The 26,407-nt window shown below is 47.6% G+C and overlaps 1 protein-coding gene across 1 annotated transcript in view; it reads left to right on the forward strand.

Annotated features, from left to right (window-relative positions):
- LOC142741936 (Fc receptor-like protein 5) overlaps positions 1-15,766 on the forward strand; it is an 81,508-nt gene extending 65,742 nt beyond the window's left edge. Inside the window, exons 6-7 of the mRNA XM_075851258.1 lie at positions 13,046-13,174; positions 15,369-15,766. Coding sequence (XP_075707373.1) covers positions 13,046-13,173 — 128 coding nt within the window. The 3' untranslated portion in view covers position 13,174; positions 15,369-15,766. The remainder of the gene's footprint in view (positions 1-13,045; positions 13,175-15,368) is intronic.
- Positions 15,767-26,407: the final 10,641 nt, after the last annotated feature.

Raw genomic sequence — 26,407 nt, forward strand, 5'->3', positions numbered from 1 at the left:
AATGGAGCATGAAAATGCAAAGTCCAGAGAAGGCTCAGATTCTGAGGCACCCAGGAGCAGTGAGGAGGAGGAGGGTGAACTCACAGCTGGGAGAAATCAGGAGAGTTTTGATACTGACAGTGAGCGGCCTCCAGGATTACTTACACAGATCCGTAACGTGGAGTCGCCGGTATCCTTCCAGGGATTTTGTTTCGGTGCGGAGTTAGCCGCAGAGGAGGAAAAGCAAAAGAAAAAAAAATTTAAGAAGAAAAAAAAGACAAAGGAAAAAAAATCTGCTGAAGGTTCATTTAAAATGGTGTATACAGCAAGATCCTTCCTGTGCTCTGAGCCTGATGAAAGTCAGGATCAGAGCGCAGGTCCCGCAAGACCCCCAGCTCAAGCCTCTGCAGTGGGGCTGGAGCGGGAATGCGGGGAGAGTGTTACGGGTCCGGCATTAGAACACGTGGTGGTCAAAATGGCGCCGGACGCCAACCCCTGCAAAGGGGGCGGTACTGGTGGCCTGGTGACGCCAGGGGGTGTGTCCCCGTGTCCGGTTAATGGCGAGCCCGGGAAACTGGTCTCTGATGCGAGTCAGCGGTCTGGAGAACGGGTAAACCAGAAACCGGATGTGGTGTCTGAAAGCCGGAAGTCTGTCGGTGTCGCAGTAAAGCCGTCAGACGTTCCGGACAAGGGCGGTCACAGAGGGGGCTCCGGCTCTGTTGGCCACTCCTCTGTGGGAGGGGGGAGTGGTCCGGCGCCGGAGGCGGCTCCAGTGACGTCAGTGGCTCCTTCGTCCGCATCACTGAAAAGTGGTGTAGGCGAGAAGGGGGCTGCTGGCGTCGGGGGCGGCGGTGGCCCCTTTCCCAAAAGTGTTCCGCACATAGAAAAGATGGAGGTTAATGAGGCGGAGGGCACAGCGGGGACACCGCTTATAACATCTGGTGGCGTCCCTGCAAAGGTGCCTGATGATGCGGAGACTGAAGCAGTGTCTACCCACACAAAATGCACAGAAAAAATACATAACATAGGACCAGGCCTGGCCAGAAGGATGACTGCAGGGGGACCTGGTGGGTTAAATAAAAAAGTTGCGGCTGTGGATGTGGGAACTGCTGGGGGTATGCAGGTGTCTGTAAATGAAGATGCTGGAGTGTCTGCTGGTAATGGGGTGTTGAGTGCTGTGTCTGTAGGTGGTGAGGTGGTGGGTGGTGGGGATGGGGTATCAACCAGGGGCAATGGGCCTGGCGCTCCTCTTGCTGTGACATCCGGCAGGTCTTATGCTGGTGTGGCAGCGGGGGGACAGCGGGCCCACCCATCTTCATCCTCAAGGTCCGGGGACGGTAACTTGCAACAACGTCTCTTGGACGCTTTAAGAGAGGGAAAGCAAACCCTAACCATAGGGGGAGTGCAGAAGGACCTGTCTTTCTGGATAGACAGATATGGTCTAAATGCCTTCCGAGAGCAACGAGGAGATCAGTGGTCGCTCCCAACAGCCGGGCAGGCTGTAGCCAGGAGGAATGTGGTCCGTCTCCGGTGGCGTGGCAATGATGCGTGCCCTCCCAGAAAGAGGGTGGTGGAGCTGCTGCTGGGGATGGGCTTCAAGGCGAGTGACATCTTTGCCTTGATACATCCTCATGGCTCGGTCGAGTTTGACATCAGCTTTGTTCACCTAGGGGGCCTTGAGGTCTTCTGGGGGAACTACGAGCTGATGAAGGACGAGCCTGGCTGGCGAGACTTTGCTGCACAAGCAATTTCTCGCCAGAGTGGTCCCAAGAGAGTGACCGTTCTTACCCGTAACGAGTCACTCTCTTGTATTGATATCATGACCTGGTTGGGAAGGTACGGAGAGGTAGTAGAGATGCCACGGAAGAACATGGATGAGTTTGGCATCTGGTCAGGGGCCTGGACGTTCATGGTTAAACTAAAGCGTCTGGGACAGACGGTGTCCCACATACCATCGTCTGCTTTCCTGGGAAGAGATCGGATCCTTGTCTTCTACCAGGGGCAGCCGAAGTTGTGTCACCGGTGTGGCGACCCCTCACATTTGAGTGCAGGCTGCAAGGTGCAGAAGTGTGCTCATTGTGGGGGGATTGGTCATCTAGCCGCATCGTGTGACCGTATTCGCTGCAACCTGTGTGGTGACTTAGGTCACCCGTTCAGTCGGTGTCCTCGCTCTGTTGTCAATGCCTGTTCCAAACCTGCGGAGGATGAAAGGAGGGAGGCCTCCGTGGGTGAGGGTGCGGGCAGGGACGATGGGGCACAGGGGCAAGGGAAGAATGCAAAGAAGGGTCCCCCTTCTCGCCAGAGAAGGGCGGAGAAGCGAAGGAAGGAGAGGATTTGGAGGGCGTTCCAGGAAACTGGGACGACCTCTGATTCGGATCTGGATGCCCCCCCTGAAGCTGATGCCTCTGGGGAGGCCGAATTGAACGGGGAGATGAGGAGGATCCAAAGGGAGCAGAGGGCTGAGGACTCTCAGTCCTCCCACTATGAAAGTGTGGGAGAGGAAGAGAGGACTCAGCCTACAGCAAAAGGGACACCGGGCAAAACCCAAGGGCCAAATACATCTGGCCCCGCCCTGGCCCAGGAAGGTAAATCCTGTACCCCCCTGGTGCGCTCTACTGATCGATACCATGCTCTTGTGGACATTCCAGCCTCTCATACTAAGAGGGAGGGCATGGTAGGGCACCCTAGAGTCGTTGAGCCTCCCCTGCTGCAGGGGCCGTTGCCCCCAGAGGGGGAGGTTGACCCGGAACTTGGGGATGAAGATGGGAATAGGGTGGTGAGTATGGACTCCTCAGTTTGCAAGAAGCGAGGCAAAGAAGGGGGGTCCTCATCAGATAGAGGAGGGGGTGGGAAGAAGAAAGCCGTCTAACTCAAACATCCATGATGGCGGCACCCACTCCGTTGACGCTGGCATCAATTAACGTTGCCAGCATTAAGTCAGATAGGGCGAGATTTGCAGCCTTTGATTTTCTTGGCCGAGTTGAAGCCGACATTTTGTTTTTGCAGGAGACCAGGCTGTCACTTTTGGCAGACGTCGTTAAATCTAGGAGGGAGTGGCGACGCGGGCCCTCCTACTGGTCTCTTGCGGCTGAGCCCTATAGCGGAGTGGCGGTCCTTTTCACCGCACCGGTAACATGCCGACGGATGATTGAGTTAGAAATGGGGAGGTGCTTGATCTTAGATGTCCTCATGAGGGGACAGGAATTAAGACTAATCAATATATACGGACCCCAGAGCAAATGGGACCGTAAAAGTCTCTTCATGAGGATTAAGCCTTTCCTTTTTTCAGGTCGACAAGTTATCTTTGGAGGGGACTTCAATACTGTCGTGAGGCCCCGAGATAGAGGAGGTTCCGGAGATAAAAAATTGACCTATGATAGTGTAGCATTAAAAAATATAGTTAGCGATGCTCGCCTGGTGGATATCCACATCAGGCATACCCCAGGCCACTCGGGCTTCACCTATCGTAGAGGTAGTTGTAGGTCTAGGATAGACAGGTTTTTCTTGAAGGAGGAAGCCATCTCTTCACCAGTGTCCGTTGTTGAGGTGGAGTTCTCCGATCACTGTATGATTATTTTCTCTTTGAACATTGCAGAGTCCCTCCAGATGGGAAGAGGTATATGGAGGCTGAATTCTATTCTCTTGGAAGAAGCGGAGATAAGACAGGCCTTTGAGGATTTTCTTCAGAGCCAGGTACCTTTGTTGGATCTCAGTGGTACTAAGTCTGAGTGGTGGGAGTTGTTTAAAGTCCGGGTGGCAGGATTTTTCCGCAGGCTCTCAAGCCTCAGGTCCATGAGTAGGTACCGCCTATATCAGGAACTGAGGGGGAAACTCGAACATCTGGTCTCAACCGGGGGTAGTGGGGAGGAGATCTCCGTGGTGAAAGCTTTGCTCAGGAGGTGTCAGTATGATAGGCACACATCTTTAGTTCTTGAGAGGGATTTCGGGAAGTACCGCTCGCCCGACCCCTACAGGAACTGTAAGATGTCAGTGAGTCGTAAGGTTGTGACAGGACTGATTGATAGTACAGGATCTCTGAAGAGATCCAAATCAGGGATCTTGGAGGTCGTCAGATCCTTCTACTCGCACCTCTTGGGGAAGCAAGATCCAAACCGAGACGAGATGTCGGCTTTCCTGGCTGAAACCATCCCTGAGCCAGGGGTAGACCCCTCTCTCGGTGTTTTGATAGACTCGATCAAGGAAGAGGAAGTTGGATTGGCGATTGATGGGCTTGCCCTCAAAAAATCGCCAGGGCCGGATGGCTTAACATCCGAGTTTTATAAGACTTTTAAAGGAACCCTAGTTCCCCTCTTGACTGAGGTGTTTAATGAGTGCCTTTCCTCGGGTACTTTGCCAATGTCAATGAGGAGGTCGGCCTTGATCATTTTATCGAAGGGTAAAGACTCGACCCGTATTGAGAATTGGCGTCCCATAGCGCTGCTCAATACGGACAGAAAGGTTCTCGCAAAGGTGCTGTTTAATCGGCTGGTGAAGTTTGCATCCCGGCTCCTTTCGCCGGTCCAGCATTGCTCTGTTCCAGGCCGCAGCACATTTAGTGCTGTCCTCAGTGTCAGAGAGGCAGTGGAGCAGGGAAATTCTGGTCGGTGGGAGGGGTACATCCTGTCCTTGGACCAGGCCAAGGCTTTTGACCGGGTGGACCACGAGTACCTCTGGTCGGTCCTTCTGAGGTACGGCCTACCGGGGGGGTTTGTCAATTGGCTACAGACCTTATACACTGGGGCTGAGACTTTTGCGCTGGTGAACGGTTGGGTTGGAACCCCCTTTGAGGTTGGGTCTGGTGTCCGCCAGGGTTGTCCCTTGAGCCCTTTGCTATATGCGTTCGCAATTGATCCTTTTCTTAAAAGGATCGATCGTGGGCCATTGGCGGGAGTCGGGGCCGGCCTGGAGGGGCCGGAGGCCACTCAGAGGGTGGTTGCGTACGCAGACGACGTCTCCATTTTTGTCTCCTCGAGAGGGGAGGCAGAGTGGGTGATGTCGGAAGTGGAGCGTTACTCATTGGCATCTGGGTCCAAGATCAACCGGGATAAGTGCAAAAGTCTCTGGCTGGGAGGAGGAGATCCTGGTTTTGATCTCCCGGACACCCTTCCAGAGCCTCAGGGGTCTGCTAAGATCTTAGGAGTCGAATTTGGCCCGGGTGATTACCCCAAGAAGAACTGGGAGGATAGGCTGAATCTAGTTGCCCAGAAGGTCGACCAATGGAAGGGTTGGTCCTTAACCCTGAGGGAAAGGGTTCACTTGGCCAAGGCCTACCTGGTGCCCATGTTGCTTTACCTGGGCAGTGTGTGCATCTTGCCAGAACCTCTCTGGACTCGGGTCTATAGCCTGTTCTTCCAGCTGTTATGGGGGAACAGGCTCAACCTAATCAAGAGGGAGGTTACTTACCTACCAAGGACACTAGGCGGGTTAGGTATGGTTAACCCGGTGGTGTTCCTAGTGAACACCTTTGTTAAGATCAACCTGGCAAACCTCTGGCAAGAGAGGGCTCCTTGGTGGATATCCTCCTGCAGGGGGTGGTTTCGGCCTTTCTTCCAGGAATGGGAGAGAGGAGGGCAAGTGAAAGACCTGCGTACACCTCACGGACATCTCCCGGCTTATGCCACCCTGGCGCTGAAGATTGTTCGCCGGTGGGGTCTGGAGGTGTGGGAGATCAGGACCATGTCGAGAAAATTTCTTGACAGGAGGGTCCTGATGACCCACTTCCAGAAGCCCCTGGCGCTCAAAGACTGCACAAGTAGTGACCTCGGGGTGGGATTAAAACTTTTAAATTCAGCGAGGATTCCCCAGAAGTTTTGGGATCTGGCTTGGCGTTGCTTCCATGGGAGACTGTATGTGAGGGGCAATCTAAAGTGCAGAAGCTCTGATGATCGGGATTGCCCCCGGGAGGAGTGCGGCGGAGTGCTGGAAAGCATGGAGCATTTCCTGCTTCATTGCCCTTTCAATACAGAGGTATACAAAAGGGTGGGAGCCTCCATTGGCTGGCCAGGCCTAACCAGCCTCTCCTATGCTGGGTGGGCCTATGGAGTGTTCGGAGACCTCGGTGGTAGGGACCATTGCACCTTGTTTCTAGTCAGTATAGTGGTCAGGCACTTTATGTGGAATGCACGATGTCTAGTTTCTACCCAGAAGAAAATCCTCCTAGTGGATGAGGTTGTTAGCAATATCATGGGTGACCTGGTGAAGGTGCATTCTTTGGAGGTTGGCAGATTGGGAGCATCCAAAGCCTCTCGTCTTTGGAGGGGCTTTTCCTTTTGGGTGCCTTAATGTGTCTGCCTTCATGAGGGAGGGGGGGGTCGTCACCGGTGCTCAACTGGAGGTGGGGGTCTGCGTTCCGCTGAGGCACCAAAACAAATATAGCGATAGGGCTCGGAATAAGGGAAAGGTGAGGGTCAGCATAGGGTCAGCTTTCAATAGGGTCAAGAAAGGGCTAGTAATAGGGTAAGGAGATAGGGCAAGCGATAGGGAGGGTGCAGCGGTGGACGTGGTACCTTGGCCTCTGGGGGGGTGCTGGGGGGGGGGCTTTCCCTTCTCTCTATCTGGTGATGGGCTAGGTAAGCACAGGAAGATTTTTGTTTTGTTTAGGATTGAAATGGCAGGAAAAAGGTTTACAAGCGACCGAACCTGGTGCTTTCGGGTACGGTGTATTTTGTATATGGTTTGGTATTTGGACAAGTTGGTGATGTGTATTGTATTATATTGTAAAAATGTTGTTAGAATAGGGATAGACTTAAGGGGGTTAATAGATAGGTTGGGAGGGGTCGGGGGGGGGGGTTTGCCTGACCCAGCCCCGGACTATGCGGACATGGGAGGACATGGGGCGGGGGGCTGGGCTGGGGTGTTGGGTGTGGTGGTGGGGGCCAGCATCTGGACTATGCGGACGTGAGAGGACATGAGGCGAGATGCTGGCTGGGGTGGTGGAGTTTAGGTAAGAAGGGTAAGGTTAGGGAAAGTCAGGATGTGTATAGTGTGATTAAAAAATATATATATATAAAAAAAAAAAAAAAAAAGTATAAAAAAAAAAAAAAAAATAAAAAAAAAAAAATTGGGATTAGTATTATTATATTTTGGATTGTTTTTGTTATTATTATTATTATTATTATTATTATTATTATTATTATTTCATTTGTTATTATTATTATTATGTTGTTTGATTATTATTATCATCATTATTATGTTGTTTCTTTAGGCCCTTGGGTGACGCGGGTCGGGGGATTTTCTGTTAGTACTTTGGATTACGTTTATACGATGTTTGTATATATTCTAGTTATTGTTTAGCTTCGGATGAAGTGTAGATGTAAGTATATAAGAGTGGGGTGTATGTGGCCGGGTCTGGTATAGTTTTCTCTTCTCATATACAGAGATGTATATAAGAAAATTTGTTTATAAGAATTGGGTTGTGACTTTTTGGTTATATGGAATTAGTTATGTATTTGTTTTTCAGTTTATGTTTTGTAAATTTATATAAAATAAAGAGATACAGGAAGTAACTCAGGATCAGTACAGGATAAGTAATGTAATGTATGTACACAGTGACTCCACCAGCAGAATAGTGAGTGCAGCTCTGGAGTATAATACAAGATATAACTCAGGATCAGTACAGGATGTCTAACAATGGCATTCATCACACATAGACTCTTATGGGATCCATTTAATGGATATGTTCTGATAAAGTCATGAGAGTTCATGAGTTAGACGTTAAACGGATGTCATATAGTTTATGAGTGCCGGGCGACTGCCCCCTCATTTTATATGGGAAATTTGTGGGACATTTTTTCCCGATGTATAGTCATCCTTCCATTTTCTAATTATCCTCCCCCCTTATCTGTCGCATCTGCAAAAAGAACCATTGTCTTCTGTCACCAATGGAATCTTCTCTTAAGATGTGATAATGGATGGGATGATGTCTCCCAACCATAGAATGAAGACGTCAGGTTATTATTTGTTGGTTTGTAATATAATGGAATTATAAGGTGCCTTTGTTTTGCGTTTATGGGGTCGTCCCGCATACATATTCATAAATTGTCAATCAGGGATCCAAGAAATATGAAAAGTATCCAATGAAATCCTCCATTATGGTCTCCGCTCCACTTTTCTCGAGCTGTGCTGAACATATAATGAAGGATTTCATCGGATGTCGCCCCTCCCCCTCTTCATATTTTTTGGCTTGCTTTGTTATTGGGACTATTCTTCTTATATGAACTCATTAATTTCATAGAAGTCAGATCAATGGTCTAGTAATTGTGACCTCCACAGATCTTATAAAGTACGTCCACCTTGACCACCATTTTTTTTTTAGAGGAAAAAAAAAACATGTCCTACGTTCTGTACTGAATAGTTTTATAATATGTCTTTCTACAGATCAGAGCTCTGTTGTTCTGAAAAAGAGCTCCTAATCTCCTGCATAGACATGGAGTTACATGTTAACATTCTGTCTGCCTGTTACCACCACTAGGGGGAGCTTACTCTCATATCAATGCTGTATATCCATGCATGAACAGTAAGCTCCAGAGCTCCCCCTAGTGGTGGCTGCCTACAGACAATTTAAGCATGTAGCTCTGTCTAGGCGGCGGATTTGGTGCTCTGATTAGTCAAAAGACATATTATAAAATCAATCAGTACGGAATGTTGAACCTAAAAAGAAAAAAAAAGGTTAAACGTGGAGATTTACTTTAAGTGCCAGGTTGTAGTGGAGATTAGTCTTCATGTACATTCTCTCAAATGAATCAAATTAAAGGAAGGCACTGATTTTCCTTGCGGAAATCCGACTAGTAGTCCTTAGGCCAAAGTTTCCTTGGAAAAAAGTATGTAAAACAGCTCTCCTCCTCCATCAGATGGAAGAAAACGGTCACTCTAGTTCCCCCTATAGGTGACTATGCCATGAGTCAATGTCCGACCCCTTATAGAGCCTTAAAATATAACTCTGGTTACCAGCAAAACCAGTGACTTCCATTGTAGACCGTTACAGAAACCTTTCAATCAGAGCACCTGCCCCCATCTAATCTGTGACCTTGACTTGTTATTGACCCCCTTATACTACATGATATTAGTATTGTAGACGTTTGGCCTTCACGTCGGCTCTTTCAGCATTCAGTGAAGTGAGGCCTGACGCCCCAATGTGGACAGTTCGGCCATTTACTTCCAATACGTAAATAAAATATGTGAATAGTAGAGATATTTATAGAGTTGCAGCATTAACCTCAACCTAGAGGTTCTCACAGAGGTCTCCGTCAGGGGCCGGAGCGACCTCAAGTCTCCATCAACACATATTCAATCTCTATGAACAGAGTGTTATATATATACACATATACACACACACACACACACACCCACACACACACACACACACACACACTGCATATATATCTATTACACCATCTGCAGTGCAAAAAATATAAAACTCACTAAATGACCAATTTGTTATTGCCACCCATCCCACCCAACCTCTGAATCCACCCAAACATTGGAGAAAGAAGGAAGATAAAAAACACCGTCCTCCCAACGCACTTTTCTGTTGTTTATTCCTAATCTTCATCTTCCAATCCCGTTTACAAACAAATTTTTGAGTATCATCATTTTGCACTTCATAGTAACACGTCTTATGACCCTATTCACCCAATGTTTCCATCCCCCAACACATGACACTTGACCTGATTTTTGAATAATTACCAGCCTTTCCACAAACAGAATTTCTAAAACTATTTCTTAACGGGCAATTCCTGATATAATCTCCATCGCCCATAATAAAGAGCGGGATCAGTGTCATCTCCATATCAGGTGGATGAGGTCAGCTCCATTCTCAGAACATCTTGGGCAATTGTCGTTGTCTCTATTCTGAAGGAGGATCACATGTAGGCTTAATAACATGTAGAGATCACATGTAGAGAGGATCACATGTAGGGTTAATAACATGCAGAGATCACATGTAGAGAGGATCAGATATAGGGTTAATAACATGCAGAGATCACATGTAGAGAGGATCACATATAGGGTTAATAACATGCAGAGATCACATGTAGGGAGGATCACATATAGGGTTAATAACATGCAGAGATCACATGTAGAGAGGATCACATATAGGGTTAATAACATGCAGAGATCACATGTAGGGAGGATCACATGTAGGGTTAATAACATGCAGAGATCACATGTAGAGAGGATCACATATAGGGTTAATAACATGCAGAGATCACATGTAGGGAGGATCACATGTAGGGTTAATAACATGTAGAGATCACATGTAGGGAGGATCACATATAGGGTTAATAACATGCAGAGATCACATGTAGAGAGGATCACATATAGGGTTAATAACATGCAGAGATCACATGTAGGGAGGATCACATGTAGGGTTAATAACATGTAGAAATCCCATGTACAGAGGATCACATGTAGGGTTCATAACATGTAGGCTTAATAACATGTAGAGATCACATGTAGAGAGGATCACATGTAGGGTTAATAACATGCAGAGATCACATGTAGAGAGGATCAGATATAGGGTTAATAACATGCAGAGATCACATGTAGAGAGGATCACATATAGGGTTAATAACATGCAGAGATCACATGTAGGGAGGATCACATATAGGGTTAATAACATGCAGAGATCACATGTAGAGAGGATCACATATAGGGTTAATAACATGCAGAGATCACATGTAGGGAGGATCACATGTAGGGTTAATAACATGCAGAGATCACATGTAGAGAGGATCACATATAGGGTTAATAACATGCAGAGATCACATGTAGGGAGGATCACATATAGGGTTAATAACATGCAGAGATCACATGTAGGGAGGATCACATATAGGGTTAATAACATGCAGAGATCACATGTAGAGAGGATCACATATAGGGTTAATAACATGCAGAGATCACATGTAGGGAGGATCACATGTAGGGTTAATAACATGCAGAGATCACATGTAGGGAGGATCACATGTAGGGTTAATAACATGTAGAGATCACATGTAGGGAGGATCACATATAGGGTTAATAACATGCAGAGATCACATGTAGAGAGGATCACATATAGGGTTAATAACATGCAGAGATCACATGTAGGGAGGATCACATGTAGGGTTAATAACATGTAGAAATCCCATGTACAGAGGATCACATGTAGGGTTCATAACATGTAGAGATCACATGTAGGGAGGATCACATGTAGGGTTAATAACATGTAGAGATGACATGTAGGGAGGATCACATGTAGGGTTAATAACATGTAGAGATGACATGTAGAGAAGTGCAAAGGTAGGGTTGAGAACATTTCGAGGAGATCTTGTTTAGGATTAAAAAACATATAAAGAGGATCACATGTAGGGTTAAGAACATCTAGAGTAGATCTTCTGTAGAGATAAGAACATATAGAGAAGATCACATGTAGAGTTGAGAACATCTAGAGAAGATCATGTGTAGGGTTGAGAACATCTTATGTAGCGTTAAGAACATCTAGAGTAGATCTTGTGTAGGGTACAGGACATCTAGAAAATATCATATTTAAGGTTGAGATCATCTAGAAAAGATCATATGTAGGAATGAGAACATCTTGAGAAGATCATATGTAGACTTAAGATGTTCTCAACCCTACATAAGATGTTCTCAACCCTACATAAGATGGTCTCAACCCTACATAAGATGTTCTCAACCCTACATAAGATGTTCTCAACCCTACATAAGATGGTCTCAACCCTACATAAGATGTTCTCAACCCTACATAAGATGTTCTCATGTAGGGTTGAGAACATCTTATGTAGGGTTGAGAACATCTAGAGTAGATCTTGTGTAGGGTAAAGGACATCTAGAAAATATCATATTTAGGGCTGACATCATCTAGAAAATGACATATGTAGAGTTGAGAAGATGATATGTAGGGTTGAGAACATATTGAAGCGTCCATGGCCACGTACCGCCGGGATTACTCTCCCCCCGGCGGCCGCAGACAGGGGCCTGAGAGAGCTGGCCCGCATCTCCTTCCCAGGAGACGCCAGTGCTCACTTACGCTCCGGTCCGCTGTGTCCCATAGGGTGCACACGCACGCTCGCGCCTTGCCTTAAAGGGCCAGCACGCACACATGGGAGTCATCATCAATTAGCCCATGATCACCCTGGACTATAAGAAGGGCCCTGTCCCTTTGTTCATTGCCTGAGTGTTGTTAGTATACCCATGTCAGTTTTGCAAATAGTCCCTTAGTGTTATCCTGTTCCCGTTGTTACCTGTGCCCTGTTACCTGTATCCTATATCCCATGCTGTGTCCCTGTTCCTGAGCCTGTTAGTGTTTGGAGCCGTGTCCTAGTGCACCTGCTGTCATCCACCACGTCTGGCGCAACCTGCTGCGCCCACCTCCATCCATGCTAAAGCCTCTGCCACTGTCTAGACTATTCAAGTACCCTACAGCGGGACTTTGTTTTGATTGAGTGCTCTGTAGCTTGGCCAGCTGCCTCCCCGCTACGGTGGCGCAGCCTAGCGGGTCCACATACCCACAGACCGTGAGACATCTCCTGTAGGGTTGAGAATATCTAGAGTAGATCTCATGTAGGATTGACAACTTCTAGAGTAGATCTCATGTAGGGCTAACAACTTCTAGAGTAGATCTCATGTAGGGCTAACAACTTCTAGAGTAGATCTCATGTAGGACTAATATCTTGTAGAGTAGATCTCATGTAGGACTAACAACTTGTAGAGTAGATCTCATGTAGGACTAACAACTTCTAGAGTAGATCTCATGTAGGACTAACAACTTGTAGAGTAGATCTCATGTAGGACTGACAACTTGTAGAGTAGATCTCATGTAGGACTAACATCTTGTAGAGTAGATCTCATGTAGGACTAACAACTTGTAGAGTAGATCTCATGTAGGACTAACAACTTGTAGAGTAGATCTTATGTAGGACTGAAAACTTCTAGAGTAGATCTCATGTAGGACTGAAAACTTCTAGAGTAGATCTCATGTAGAGTTAGTCAAGAATAGACCCCAGGCCTCAGGAGCGATAATGGAAACTTTGCTCCCAACCTTGATGGTTTCTGTCTTCTTGTTTTGCAGAATCGACTTGTTTGGATTGTTTTCAGAAGTCAATAATAGGGGGTGTTGTGGCGCTGATTGTGACGACATCTCCGTTCCTCATCGCCTCATTCTACATCGGACGGAACACGAGAGACAAACAATCATGACGTAAGAATGATAAATGTCCCGTTATTAGGAGGTTTACAACAGTTTCTACATCAACTTATGAATTTGCACAGAACGGGCCGGACGTCACCACACCGCAGCCCTGGCACACGGATCACAACCCCTACTGGCGGGAATACATGAGGGGACAGTGTGTTTAGGCTGAAGCCGTTATCCACCTTTACTGATACGTGCATCGAAGGAACATCAGAACTGCCCAGAGCGGGAATCTTTCCAGAACTGTTTACACCACTATTCTGATTATCAAACTGCTGCGTCATATTCTTCAAATGGCTGCATTACGGTGCGACTGGCACGCGCTGCATGTAGAGGGGCTCTGACAGTGCGTCAGTATTTCTACATGGCAGCCATCTTATATCAATGACACCAGACAGCCATCTTATATCAGTGACACCAGGCCGCCATCTTATATCAGTGACACCAGACAGCCATCTTATATCAGTGACACCAGGCGGCCATCTTATATCAGTGACACCAGACAGCCATCTTATATCAGTGACACCAGGCGGCCATCTTATATCAGTGACACCAGGCGGCCATCTTATATCAGTGACACCAGGCGGCCATCTTATATCAGTGACACCAGGCCGCCATCTTATATCAGTGACACCAGGCCGCCATCTTATATCAGTGACACCAGGCCGCCATCTTATATCAGTGACACCAGGCCGCCATCTTATATCAGTGACACCAGGCCGCCATCTTATATCAGTGACACCAGGCCGCCATCTTATATCAGTGACACCAGGCCGCCATCTTATATCAGTGACACCAGGCCGCCATCTTATATCAGTGACACCAGGCCGCCATCTTATATCAGTGACACCAGACCGCCATCTTATATCAGTGACACCAGGTGGACATCTTATATCAGTGACACCAGGCCGCCATCTTATATCAGTGACACCAGGCCACCATCTTATATCAGTGACACCAGGCCGCCATCTTATATCAGTGACACCAGGCCGCCATCTTATATCAGTGACACCAGGTGGACATCTTATATCAGTGACACCAGGCCGCCATCTTATATCAGTGACACTAGGTGGACATATATCAGTGACACCAGGCCGCCATCTTATATCAGTGACACTAGGTGGACATCTTACATCAGTGACACCAGGCCGCGATCTTATATCAGTGACACCAGGCGGCCATCTTATATCAGTGACACCAGGCCGCCATCTTATATCAGTGACACCAGGTGGACATCTTATATCAGTGACACCAGGCAGCCATCTTATATCAGTGACACCAGACCGCCATCATATATCAGTGACACCAGGCCGCCATCTTATATCAGTGACACCAGGCCACCATCTTATATCAGTGACACCAGACCGCCATCTTATATCAGTGACACCAGGTGGACATCTTATATCAGTGACACCAGGCCGCCATCTTATATCAGTGACACCAGGCCACCATCTTATATCAGTGACACCAGGCCGCCATCTTATATCAGTGACACCAGGCCGCCATCTTATATCAGTGACACCAGGTGGACATCTTATATCAGTGACACCAGGCCTCCATCTTATATCAGTGACACCAGGCGGCCATCTTATATCAGTGACACCAGGCCTCCATCTTATATCAGTGACACCAGGCCTCCATCTTATATCAGTGACACCAGGCCTCCATCTTATATCAGTGACACCAGGCCTCCATCTTATATCAGTGACACCAGGCCGACATCTTATATCAGTGACACCAGGCGGACATCTTATATCAGTGACACCAGGCCACCATCTTATATCAGTGACACCAGACCGCCATCTTATATCAGTGACACCAGGTGGACATCTTATATCAGTGACACCAGGCCGCCATCTTATATCAGTGACACCAGGCCACCATCTTATATCAGTGACACCAGGCCGCCATCTTATATCAGTGACACCAGGCCGCCATCTTATATCAGTGACACCAGGCGGACATCTTATATCAGTGACACCAGGCCGCCATCTTATATCAGGGACACCAGGCCGCCATCTTATATCAGTGACATTGAGGAATAGATTTGCACAGTGACGGAGGCTTTAAATGTCCCATGATTGGGGAATAAATGGGGATTGACATGTTGGGAGGTAGCATGCAGGTTTGCAAACCCCGGGCTTGATCAGATATGATTCCACTTCTAAATGTTCTGTCATTTTGTCTTTTTTGTGCACAGAACATTCTCCTCTCCTGGATTTCCCTCGTCTATTGCTCAGTAATTTGATGGCTTCCTCTTGGCTCTTCTCCACGATGACCTTGAATGGTGATGAGAAGATAGTTAGATATCCCCGTGAGCTCCGGGCATGTAGACTCCTGGACATCGCTCGGGCACCTCACAGCGTTGTGTTCTCTGTTTTTTATGTGTAAATTTCCTAACTGCGACTTTATGGAGATGATGAACTCACCAGCGGTCGACTTGTCAGAAGATATAAAGATGGTGACAATCTGAGATGGGGACCTCTCCAGCCCAGACCCAGGGACCCTTCTATAACATGGACTGTGTCTTACGTCCGGACATTTTGCTTTGTGTGATATTCTCCGTGGTCTTTCTGCTGAATAAACTCATGAAACTTTGAGGTTTTGTTTCAGGAACGTTTTATTACAGTAATTGAACAGGTTACAAGTCACTTCCCTAAAATCGAGGCCGTGACTAAGTCCTGGAGTCGTTCTCCGTCACTTCTGTTTCTGGTGAGATTGATTGACAACTGTTAAAGGGCGCGCAGTATTAGTGGCAGGACTCCCCGGCTCGTGCCCCCCACTATTACCACCTCCTTTATATCAGGGTCACTGGGGTTATGCTCAGCTCCCCTACCTTTCTTTTGTATTAATGTTCGTCTACTTGCTTTGCTACGAAGTGTACACGACTGCAGAGTAAATAAAGGTAATATTTATTATTACAAACCGTAATCACACGGAGATATAAAATACACCAAACACAGCAAATAATCACAGTATAGTATCAGTGTACCACAATACACAGAGCAAGTGAATATATACTGAATACACTGACACTACACGGCACAGTATAAACACGGTATCACAGTCCTAATCTATATCACCACCCACTGACCTAACATCAGCATAATAACTACACGTGCCACCGTACCAGTACAATATATCACACTACTATAATAAAACCCACCCACGTAACTAACATACATACACGTTACACTGCACTCACTCGTGCTTGCTTCTGTGACCCACCCCCAACTATCCCTATACACTCAAGGGGTTAAATACCAGGGGAAATCTGTAGACCAGGGAAGGAAAAGTGTTACCAGGCAATGTAGGGTTATGGGGAGAAGGGTAGAAGAGGGGAGAGAGAGAGAGAGGGAAGATACCTAGTGGTGCATGGGCTAAAGAGTTGGTGTCTGGTGAGGGAGGCAGGAGCAAGAGAAGGATCAGCATGCCCGCTGCTCCTCTTATACCTTGTCCGTGCACATCTGTATGTCATCCCAAGCTCATGCACGTGCAAGGGGGGAAGGGGGTGCATGGGACTGTGTATGGCTCCCCCATGGAATCTCATTACCTGGCAAGAGGGGGGGGGGGGGTGGGCAGGCAGTGGGAATGAATTGGATGTGTCGACTGTCTTCTCCCCCCTCCCCGGAGAGTACAGACACACACCTATCTCTGGAGGAATATCTGCACTCACATGTACAGTCGTCATAAACATGCCACAGACGGCTCAAACAATAGTACAAGTGAACGCACAAATAAAAATGTCATACAGGGCACAAATAAAACAATGCACCCCATAGAGGATGGCCAAATACTGCGAAAATGACGTCCATACAGGACAGGAATGACAGGGCCATAGAGGGTGCAAGTGACAGATCTATACAGGGCAGGAATGACAGGGCCATACAGGGTGCAAGTGATAAATCTATACAGGACAGGAGTGACAGGGCCATACAGGGTGCAAGTGACAGATCTATACAGGACAGGAATGACAGGGCCATACAGGGTGCAAGTGATAGATCTATACAGGACAGGAATGACAGGGCCATACAGGGTGCAAGTGACAGATCTATACAGGACAGGAATGACAGGGCCATACAGGGTGCAAGTGACAGATCTATACAGGGCAGGAATGACAGGGCCATACAGGGTGCAAGTGATAGATCTATACAGGACAGGAATGACAGGGCCATACAGGGTGCAAGTGACAGATCTATACAGGACAGGAATGACAGGGCCATACAGGGTGCAAGTGACAGATCTATACAGGACAGGAGTGACAGGGCCATACAGGGTGCAAGTGACAGATCTATACAGGACAGGAATGACAGGGCCATACAGGGTGCAAGTGACAGATCTACACAGGACAGGAATGACAGGGCTATACAGGGTATAAGTGACAGATCTATACAGGACAGGAATGACAGGGCCATACAGGGTATAAGTGACAACTATACAGGACAGGAATGACAGGGCCATACAGGGTGAAAGTGACACATCTATACAGGACAGGAATGACAGAGCCATACAGGGTGCAAGTGACAGATCTATAAAAGACAGGAATGACAGAGCCATACAGGGTGCAGGTAAAAGATCTATACAGGACAGGAATGACAGGGCCATACAGGGTGCAAGTGACAGATCTATACAGGACAGGAATGACAGGGCCATACAGGGTGCAAGTGACAGATCTATACAGGACAGGAGTGACAGGGCCATACAGGGTGCAAGTGACAGATCTATACAGGACAGGAGTGACAGGGCCATACAGGGTGCAAGTGACAGATCTATAAAGGACAGGAATGACAGGGCCATACAGGGTGCAAGTGACAGATCTATACAGGACAGGAATGACAGGGCCATACAGGGTGCAAGTGACAGATCTATACAGGACAGGAATGACAGGGCCATACAGGGTGCAAGTGACAGATCTATACAAGACAGGAATGACAGAGCCATACAGGGTGCAAGTGACAGATCTATACAGGGCAGGAATGACAGGGCCATACAGGGTGCAAGTGATAGATCTATACAGGACAGGAATGACAGGGCCATACAGGGTGCAAGTGACAGATCTATACAGGACAGGAATGACAGAGCCATACAGGGTGCAAGTGACAGATCTACACAGGACAGGAATGACAGGGTCATACAGGATACAAGTGACAGATCTATACAGGGCAGGAATGACAGGGTCATACAGGGTGCAAGTAACAGATCTATACAGGACAGAAATGACAGGGCCATACAGGGTGCAAGTGACAGATCTATACAGGGCAGGAATGACAGGGCCATACAGGGTGCAAGTGACAGATCTATACAGGACAGGAATGACAGGGCCATACAGGGTGCAAGTGACAGATCTATACAGGACAGGAATGACAGGGCCATACAGGGTGAAAGTGACACATCTATACAGGACAGGAATGACAGGGCCATACAGGGTGCAAGTGACAGATCTACACAGGACAGGAATGACAGGGCTATACAGGGTATAAGTGACAGATCTATACAGGACAGGAATGACAGGGCCATACAGGGTATAAGTGACAACTATACAGGACAGGAATGACAGGGCCATACAGGGTGAAAGTGACACATCTATACAGGACAGGAATGACAGAGCCATACAGGGTGCAAGTGACAGATCTATACAAGACAGGAATGACAGAGCCATACAGGGTGCAGGTAAAAGATCTATACAGGACAGGAATGACAGGGCCATACAGGGTGCAAGTGACAGATCTATACAGGACAGGAATGACAGAGCCATACAGGGTGCAGGTGATAGATCTATACAGGACAGGAATGACAGGGCCATACAGGGTGCAAGTGACAGATCTATACCGGACTGGAATGACAGGGCCATACAGGGTGCAAGTGACAGATCTATACAGGGAAGAAATGACAGGGCCATACAGGGTGCAAGTGGCAGATCTATACAGGACAGGAATGACAGGGCCATACAGGGTGCAAGTGACAGATCTATACAGCACAGGAATGACAGGGCCATACAGGGTGCAAGTGACAGATCTATACAGGACAGGAATGAAAGGGCCATACAGGGTGCAGGTGACAGATCTATACAGGGCAGGAATGACGGCCATACAGGGTGCAAGTGACAGATCTATACAGGGCAGGAATGACGGCCATACAGGGTGCAAGTGACACATCTATACAGGACAGGAATGACAGGGCCATACAGGGTGCAAGTGACAGATCTACACAGGACAGGAATGACAGGGTCATACAGGGTGCAAGTGACAGATCTATACAGGACAGGAATGACAGAGCCATACAGGGTGCAAGTGACAGATCTATACAGGACAGGAATGACAGGGCCATACAGGGTGCAAGTGACATATCTATACAGGACAGGAATGACAGGGCCATACAGGGTGCAAGTGACAGATCTATACAGGGCAGGAATGACAGGGTCATACAGGGTGCAAGTGACAGATCTATACAGGACAGGAATGACAGGGCCATACAGGGTGCAAGTGACAGATCTATACAGGACAGGAATGACAGGGCCATACAGGGTGCAAGTGACAGAGCTATACAGGACAGGAATGACAGGGCCATACAGGGTGCAAGTGAGAGATCTATACAGGACAGGAATGACAGGGCCATACAGGGTGCAAGTGACAGATCTATACAGGACAGGAATGACAGGGCCATACAGGGTGCAAGTGACAAATCTATACAGGACAGAAATGACAGGGCCATACAGGGTGCAAGTGACAGATCTATACAGGGAAGAAATGACAGGGCCATACAGGGTGCAAGTGACAGATCTATACAGGACAGAAATGACAGGGCCATACAGGGTGCAAGTGACAGATCTATACAGGACAGGAATGACAGGGCCATACAGGGTGCAAGTGACAGATCTATACAGGGCAGGAATGACAGGGCCATACAGGGTGCAAGTGACAGTTCTATACAGGGCAGGAATGACAGGGCCATACAGGGTGCAAGTGACAGATCTATACAGGGCAGGAATGACAGGGCCATACAGGGTGCAAGTGACAGATCTATACAGGACAGGAATGACAGGGCCATACAGGGTGCAAGTGACAGATCTATACAGGACAGGAATGACAGGGCCATACAGGGTGCAAGTGAGAGATCTATACAGGACAGGAATGACAGGGCCATACAGGGTGCAAGTGACAGATCTACACAGGACAGGAATGACAGGGTCATACAGGGTGCAAGTGACAGATCTATACAGGACAGGAATGACAGGGCCATACAGGGTGCAAGTGATAGATCTATACAGGACAGGAATGACAGGGTCATACAGGGTGCAAGTGACAGATCTATACAGGACAGAAATGACAGGGCCATACAGGGTGCAAGTGACAGATCTATACAGGACAGGAATGACAGGGCCATACAGGGTGCAAGTGACAGATCTATACAGGACAGGAATGACAGGGACATACAGGGTGCAAGTGACAGATCTATACAGGGCAGGAATGACGGCCATACAGGGTGCAAGTGACAGATCTATACAGGGCAGGAATGACGGCCATACAGGGTGCAAGTGACACATCTATACAGGACAGGAATGACAGGGCCATACAGGGTGCAAGTGACAGATCTACACAGGACAGGAATGACAGGGTCATACAGGGTGCAAGTGACAGATCTATACAGGACAGGAATGACAGAGCCATACAGGGTGCAAGTGACAGATCTATACAGGACAGGAATGACAGGGCCATACAGGGTGCAAGTGACAGATCTATACAGGACAGGAATGACAGGGCCATACAGGGTGCAAGTGACAGATCTATACAGGGCAGGAATGACAGGGTCATACAGGGTGCAAGTGACAGATCTATACAGGACAGGAATGACAGGGCCATACAGGGTGCAAGTGACAGATCTATACAGGACAGGAATGACAGGGCCATACAGGGTGCAAGTGACAGAGCTATACAGGACAGGAATGACAGGGCCATACAGGGTGCAAGTGAGAGATCTATACAGGACAGGAATGACAGGGCCATACAGGGTGCAAGTGACAGATCTATACAGGACAGGAATGACAGGGCCATACAGGGTGCAAGTGACAAATCTATACAGGACAGAAATGACAGGGCCATACAGGGTGCAAGTGACAGATCTATACAGGGAAGAAATGACAGGGCCATACAGGGTGCAAGTGACAGATCTATACAGGACAGAAATGACAGGGCCATACAGGGTGCAAGTGACAGATCTATACAGGACAGGAATGACAGGGCCATACAGGGTGCAAGTGACAGATCTATACAGGGCAGGAATGACAGGGCCATACAGGGTGCAAGTGACAGTTCTATACAGGGCAGGAATGACAGGGCCATACAGGGTGCAAGTGACAGATCTATACAGGACAGGAATGACAGGGCCATACAGGGTGCAAGCGACAGATCTATACAGGAAAGGAATGACAGGGCCATACAGGGTGCAAGTGAGAGATCTATACAGGACAGGAATGACAGGGCCATACAGGGTGCAAGTGACAGATCTACACAGGACAGGAATGACAGGGTCATACAGGGTGCAAGTGACAGATCTATACAGGACAGGAATGACAGGGCCATACAGGGTGCAAGTGATAGATCTATACAGGACAGGAATGACAGGGTCATACAGGGTGCAAGTGACAGATCTATACAGGACAGAAATGACAGGGCCATACAGGGTGCAAGTGACAGATCTATACAGGGCAGGAATGACGGCCATACAAGGTGCAAGTGACAGATCTATACAGGGCAGGAATGACAGGGCCATACAGGGTGCAAGTGACAGATCTATACAGGACAGGAATGAGAGGGCCATACAGGGTGCAAGTGACAGATATATACAGGACAGGAATGACAGGGCCATACAGGGTGCAAGTGACAGATCTATACAGGACAGGAATGACAGAGCCATACAGGGTGCAAGTGAGAGATCTATACAGGACAGGAATGACAGGGCCATACAGGGTGCAAGTTACAGATCTACACAGGACAGGAATGACAGGGTCATACAGGGTGCAAGTGACAGATCTATACAGGACAGGAATGACAGGGCCATACAGGGTGCAGGTGACAGATCTATACAGGACAGGAATGACAGGGCCATACAGGGTGCAAGTGACAGATCTATACAGGGCAGGCATGACAGGGCCATACAGGGAGCAAGTGACAGATCTATACAGGACAGGAATGACAGGGCCATACAGGGTGCAAGTGACAGATCTATACAGGGCAGGAATGACAGGGCCATACAGAGTACAAGTGACAGATCTATACAGGACAGGAATGACTAAGCCATACAGGGTGCAAGTGACAGATCTATACAGGACAGGAATGACAGGGCCATACAGGGTGCAAGTGACAGATCTATACAGGGCAGGAATGACAGGGCCATACAGGGTGCAAGTGACAGATCTACACAGGACAGGAATGACAGGGCCATACAGGGTGCAAGTGACAGATCTATACAGGACAGGAATGACAGGGTCATACAGGGTGCAAGTGAGAAATCTATACAGGACAGGAATGACAGGGCCATACAGGGTGCAAGTGATAGATCTATACAGGACAGGAATGACGGGGCCATACAGGGTGCAAGTGACAAATCTATACAGGACAGGAATGACAGGGCCATACAGGGTGCAAGTGACAGATCTATACCGGACTGGAATGACAGGGCCATACAGGGTGCAGGTGATAGATCTATACAGGGAAGAAATGACAGGGCCATACAGGGTGCAAGTGACAGATCTATACAGGACAGGAATGACAGGGCCATACAGGGTGCAAGTGACAGATCTATACAGGGCAGGAATGACGGCCATACAGGGTGCAAGTGACAGATCTATACAGGACAGGAATGACAGTGCCATACAGGGTGCAAGTGACAGATCTATACAGGACAGTAATGACAGGGCCATACAGGGTGCAAGTGACAGATCTATACAGGGCAGGAATGACAGAGCCATACAGGGTGCAAGTGACAGATCTATACAGGACAGGAATGACAGGGCCATACAGGGTGCAAGTGACTGATCTATACAGGGCAGGAATGACAGAGCCATACAGGGTGCAAGTGACAGATCTATACAGGACAGGAATGGCAGGGCCATACAGGGTGCAAGTGACAGATCTATACAAGACAGGAATGACAGTGCCATACAGGGTACAAGTGACAGATCTATACAGGGCAGGAATGACAGTGCCATACAGGGTGCAAGTGACAGATCTATACAAGACAGGAATGACAGGGCCATACAGGGTGCAAGTGACAGATCTATACAGGACAGGAATGACAGGGCCATACAGGGTGCAAGTGACAGATCTATACAGGGAAGAAATGACAGGGCCATACAGGGTGCAAGTGACAGATCTATACAGGACAGGAATGACAGGGCCATACAGGGTGCAAGTGACAGATCTATACAGGGCAGAAATGACAGGGCCATACAGGGTGCAAGTGAGAGATCTATACAGGACAGGAATGACAGGGCCATACAGGGTGCAAGTGACAGATCTATACAGGACAGGAATGACAGGGTCATACAGGGTGCAAGTGACAGATCTATACAGGACAGGAATGACAGGGCCATACAGGGTGCAAGTGATAGATCTATACAGGACAGGAATGACAGGGCCATACAGGGTGCAAGTGACAGATCTATACAGGACAGGAATGACAGGGCCATACAGGGTGCAAGTGACAGATCTATACAGGACAGGAATGACAGAGCCATACAGGGTGCAAGTGACAACTATACAGGACAGGAATGACAGGGCCATACAGGGTGCAAGTGACACATCTATACAGGACAGGAATGACAGGGCCATACAGGGTGCAAGTGACACATCTATACAGGACAGGAATGACAGGGCCATACAGGGTGCAAGTGACAGATCTATACAGGGCAGGAATGACAGGGTCATACAGGGTGCAAGTGACAGATCTATACAGGACAGGAATGACAGGACCATACAGGGTGCAAGTGACAGATCTATACAGGACAGGAATGACAGGGCCATACAGGGTGCAAGTGACAGTGTCAGGATTCTGTTGTTGTACTGCAAAAAACCACTAGTGGCCGCTGTTTTACACTTTGAAGAATTGTGCTGCACCTTTACTCCTTACCACTGGAGGCTGCTGTTTTGCCCTTAAACTTGCCCTTAACCAAGATGGCAAATGTTGCATCGTGTGAACCATCTTGTTTCCTGTTTGGGCCTACTTCAGACCACATGGAATACCAAACAGTGCTTGAGTATTGTGTCTTGTTCCAGTCTCCTGCTCCTGAGAACTGTCTTTGCCAGACTGTTCCTACTTCCTTGCTGCTACTACTACTACTCGTGTTCCACCCGCCAAGCACTGTTCCTGGGGACGTCTCACCGGGTTCTGCACTGTGCTCCGCTCGCTACTTCTGACCATAGGATTCCAGCAGTGTTCGCCAGTATCGTAACAGGATACTCAAGCCATTTCCATGGAATCCGCCAGAGAAGCAAGTTTGGAGGTTCGTGTGAACAATATGAACTGTTTGCTTACTAACATCTTTGCTGACATGCAAACTTTAAAGACTAAATATTTGGCGTTTGAAAATCAAACAACCCATGATGTTCAAGTTTATGGACAAGCTACACAGGGTTTACAAGGCATGGTGGCTCAGCAAGCAGAGCTGATCCGGGAACTTCAGACTCGAGTTGTGACCCCAGCCTCTTCATCTACCCTGCCGCTTCCACCATTCAGGTTTGGTGGGGATCGTGACAAATACCGTGGATTTATAAACCAATGCAAGTTATATTTTGGTGCACATCCTGCTCACTTCCCTACTGATAATTCAAAGGTGCTGTGTATTATTATGCTTCTGACACATAAGGCTGTAGCCTGGGCAAGCCCTCTTATTGAAACCAACGATGCTCGGCTTGATGACTTGGACGCCTTCCTAGCAGCCATGAGCCAAGTATTTGATGATCCTAACCGGTGTACTACAGCAGAAGCAGCGTTGATGGCTCTACGTCAGGGCAGACGCTCTGTTGCCGAATATGCCACAGATTTCAGACAGTGGGTGATGGATACTGAGTGGAATAATGCTGCAAAATTAACATTCTTTAAAAAAGGACTATCTAGTGCACTTAAGGACGAGTTAGCACGGGCTGAAGCTCCCACAGAGTTTGATGATTTTGTACACCATTGTATCCGAATAGACACTCGGCTGTCAGAGCGTCGACAAGAAAAATGGGGTTCTACCTGGTCCCGTAATAATAACTATTACTCGTCTGCTTCAGCTCCCACTCCTAGAGACTCTGAAACAAAGAATTACCAAGAACACCAAGCTGAACCTATGCAAATTGACAGTATACAAAAGCGTGAAAGTGCCGACAGAAGAGAACGAAGGTTTCGAGAAAATCAATGCTTCTATTGTGGTAAAACTGATCACTTCCTTATCAATTGTCCATGTCGTCAACGCAAGATGGTCGCGGTAGTAGCAGATCATGACTTCTCTGATGTAGAATCTGTTTCTTCTGAACAAGTGCCACCAGTGCATGCACTCATTCATTCAGTCTCCTGCACAGCACCCAATATTAAAAAAGAACACAAAGACACTCATTGCTTTATTCCCATCAAGTTTAGAATTGATTCTCAATGGATATCCGCCTCTGCCATGGTGGACTCTGGAGCAAATGGGAACTTTATGGACATTTCTTTTGCTAATAAACATGGTGTAAAATTTCAAGAGAGACTGTCACCCATTCTTATGGAAACTGTAGATGGATCCCCTCTGAACTCAGGTCCAGTTGATCAAGAGACTGAACCATTGGAGATAATTATGAGACCTAATCACCATGAGGTTCTATCTTTCCTATTAATTTCATCCCCACATTTTCCAATTATTTTTGGACTACCATGGCTGCAGGCTCAGAACCCTACAATTGACTGGGAAACCAAAGAAGTGTCTTTTCCATCAGAGGTCCCCTCCTCAGAGTCTTTACCAGAACAATCTCACAAAAAGATTGAAGGGGAGCTTGAAGTATCTCCTAAATTACCTCCTCTATATGACAAATTTACTGATATATGTGACAAAGAGAATGCTAATAAACTTCCTCCACATCGACCTTACGATTGTCCGATTGAACTGTTGCCTGGAGCAGCTATACCTTTTGGATGCGTCTACCCATTAGCAGAGCCGGAACTGAAGGCTCTTAAAGAATACATAGATGAAAATTTAGCTAAAGGTTTTATTCGTCCATCTTC

This window comes from Rhinoderma darwinii, chromosome 2, assembly GCF_050947455.1.
Source record: "Rhinoderma darwinii isolate aRhiDar2 chromosome 2, aRhiDar2.hap1, whole genome shotgun sequence".
NCBI classification, from domain to species: Eukaryota; Metazoa; Chordata; class Amphibia; order Anura; family Rhinodermatidae; genus Rhinoderma; species Rhinoderma darwinii.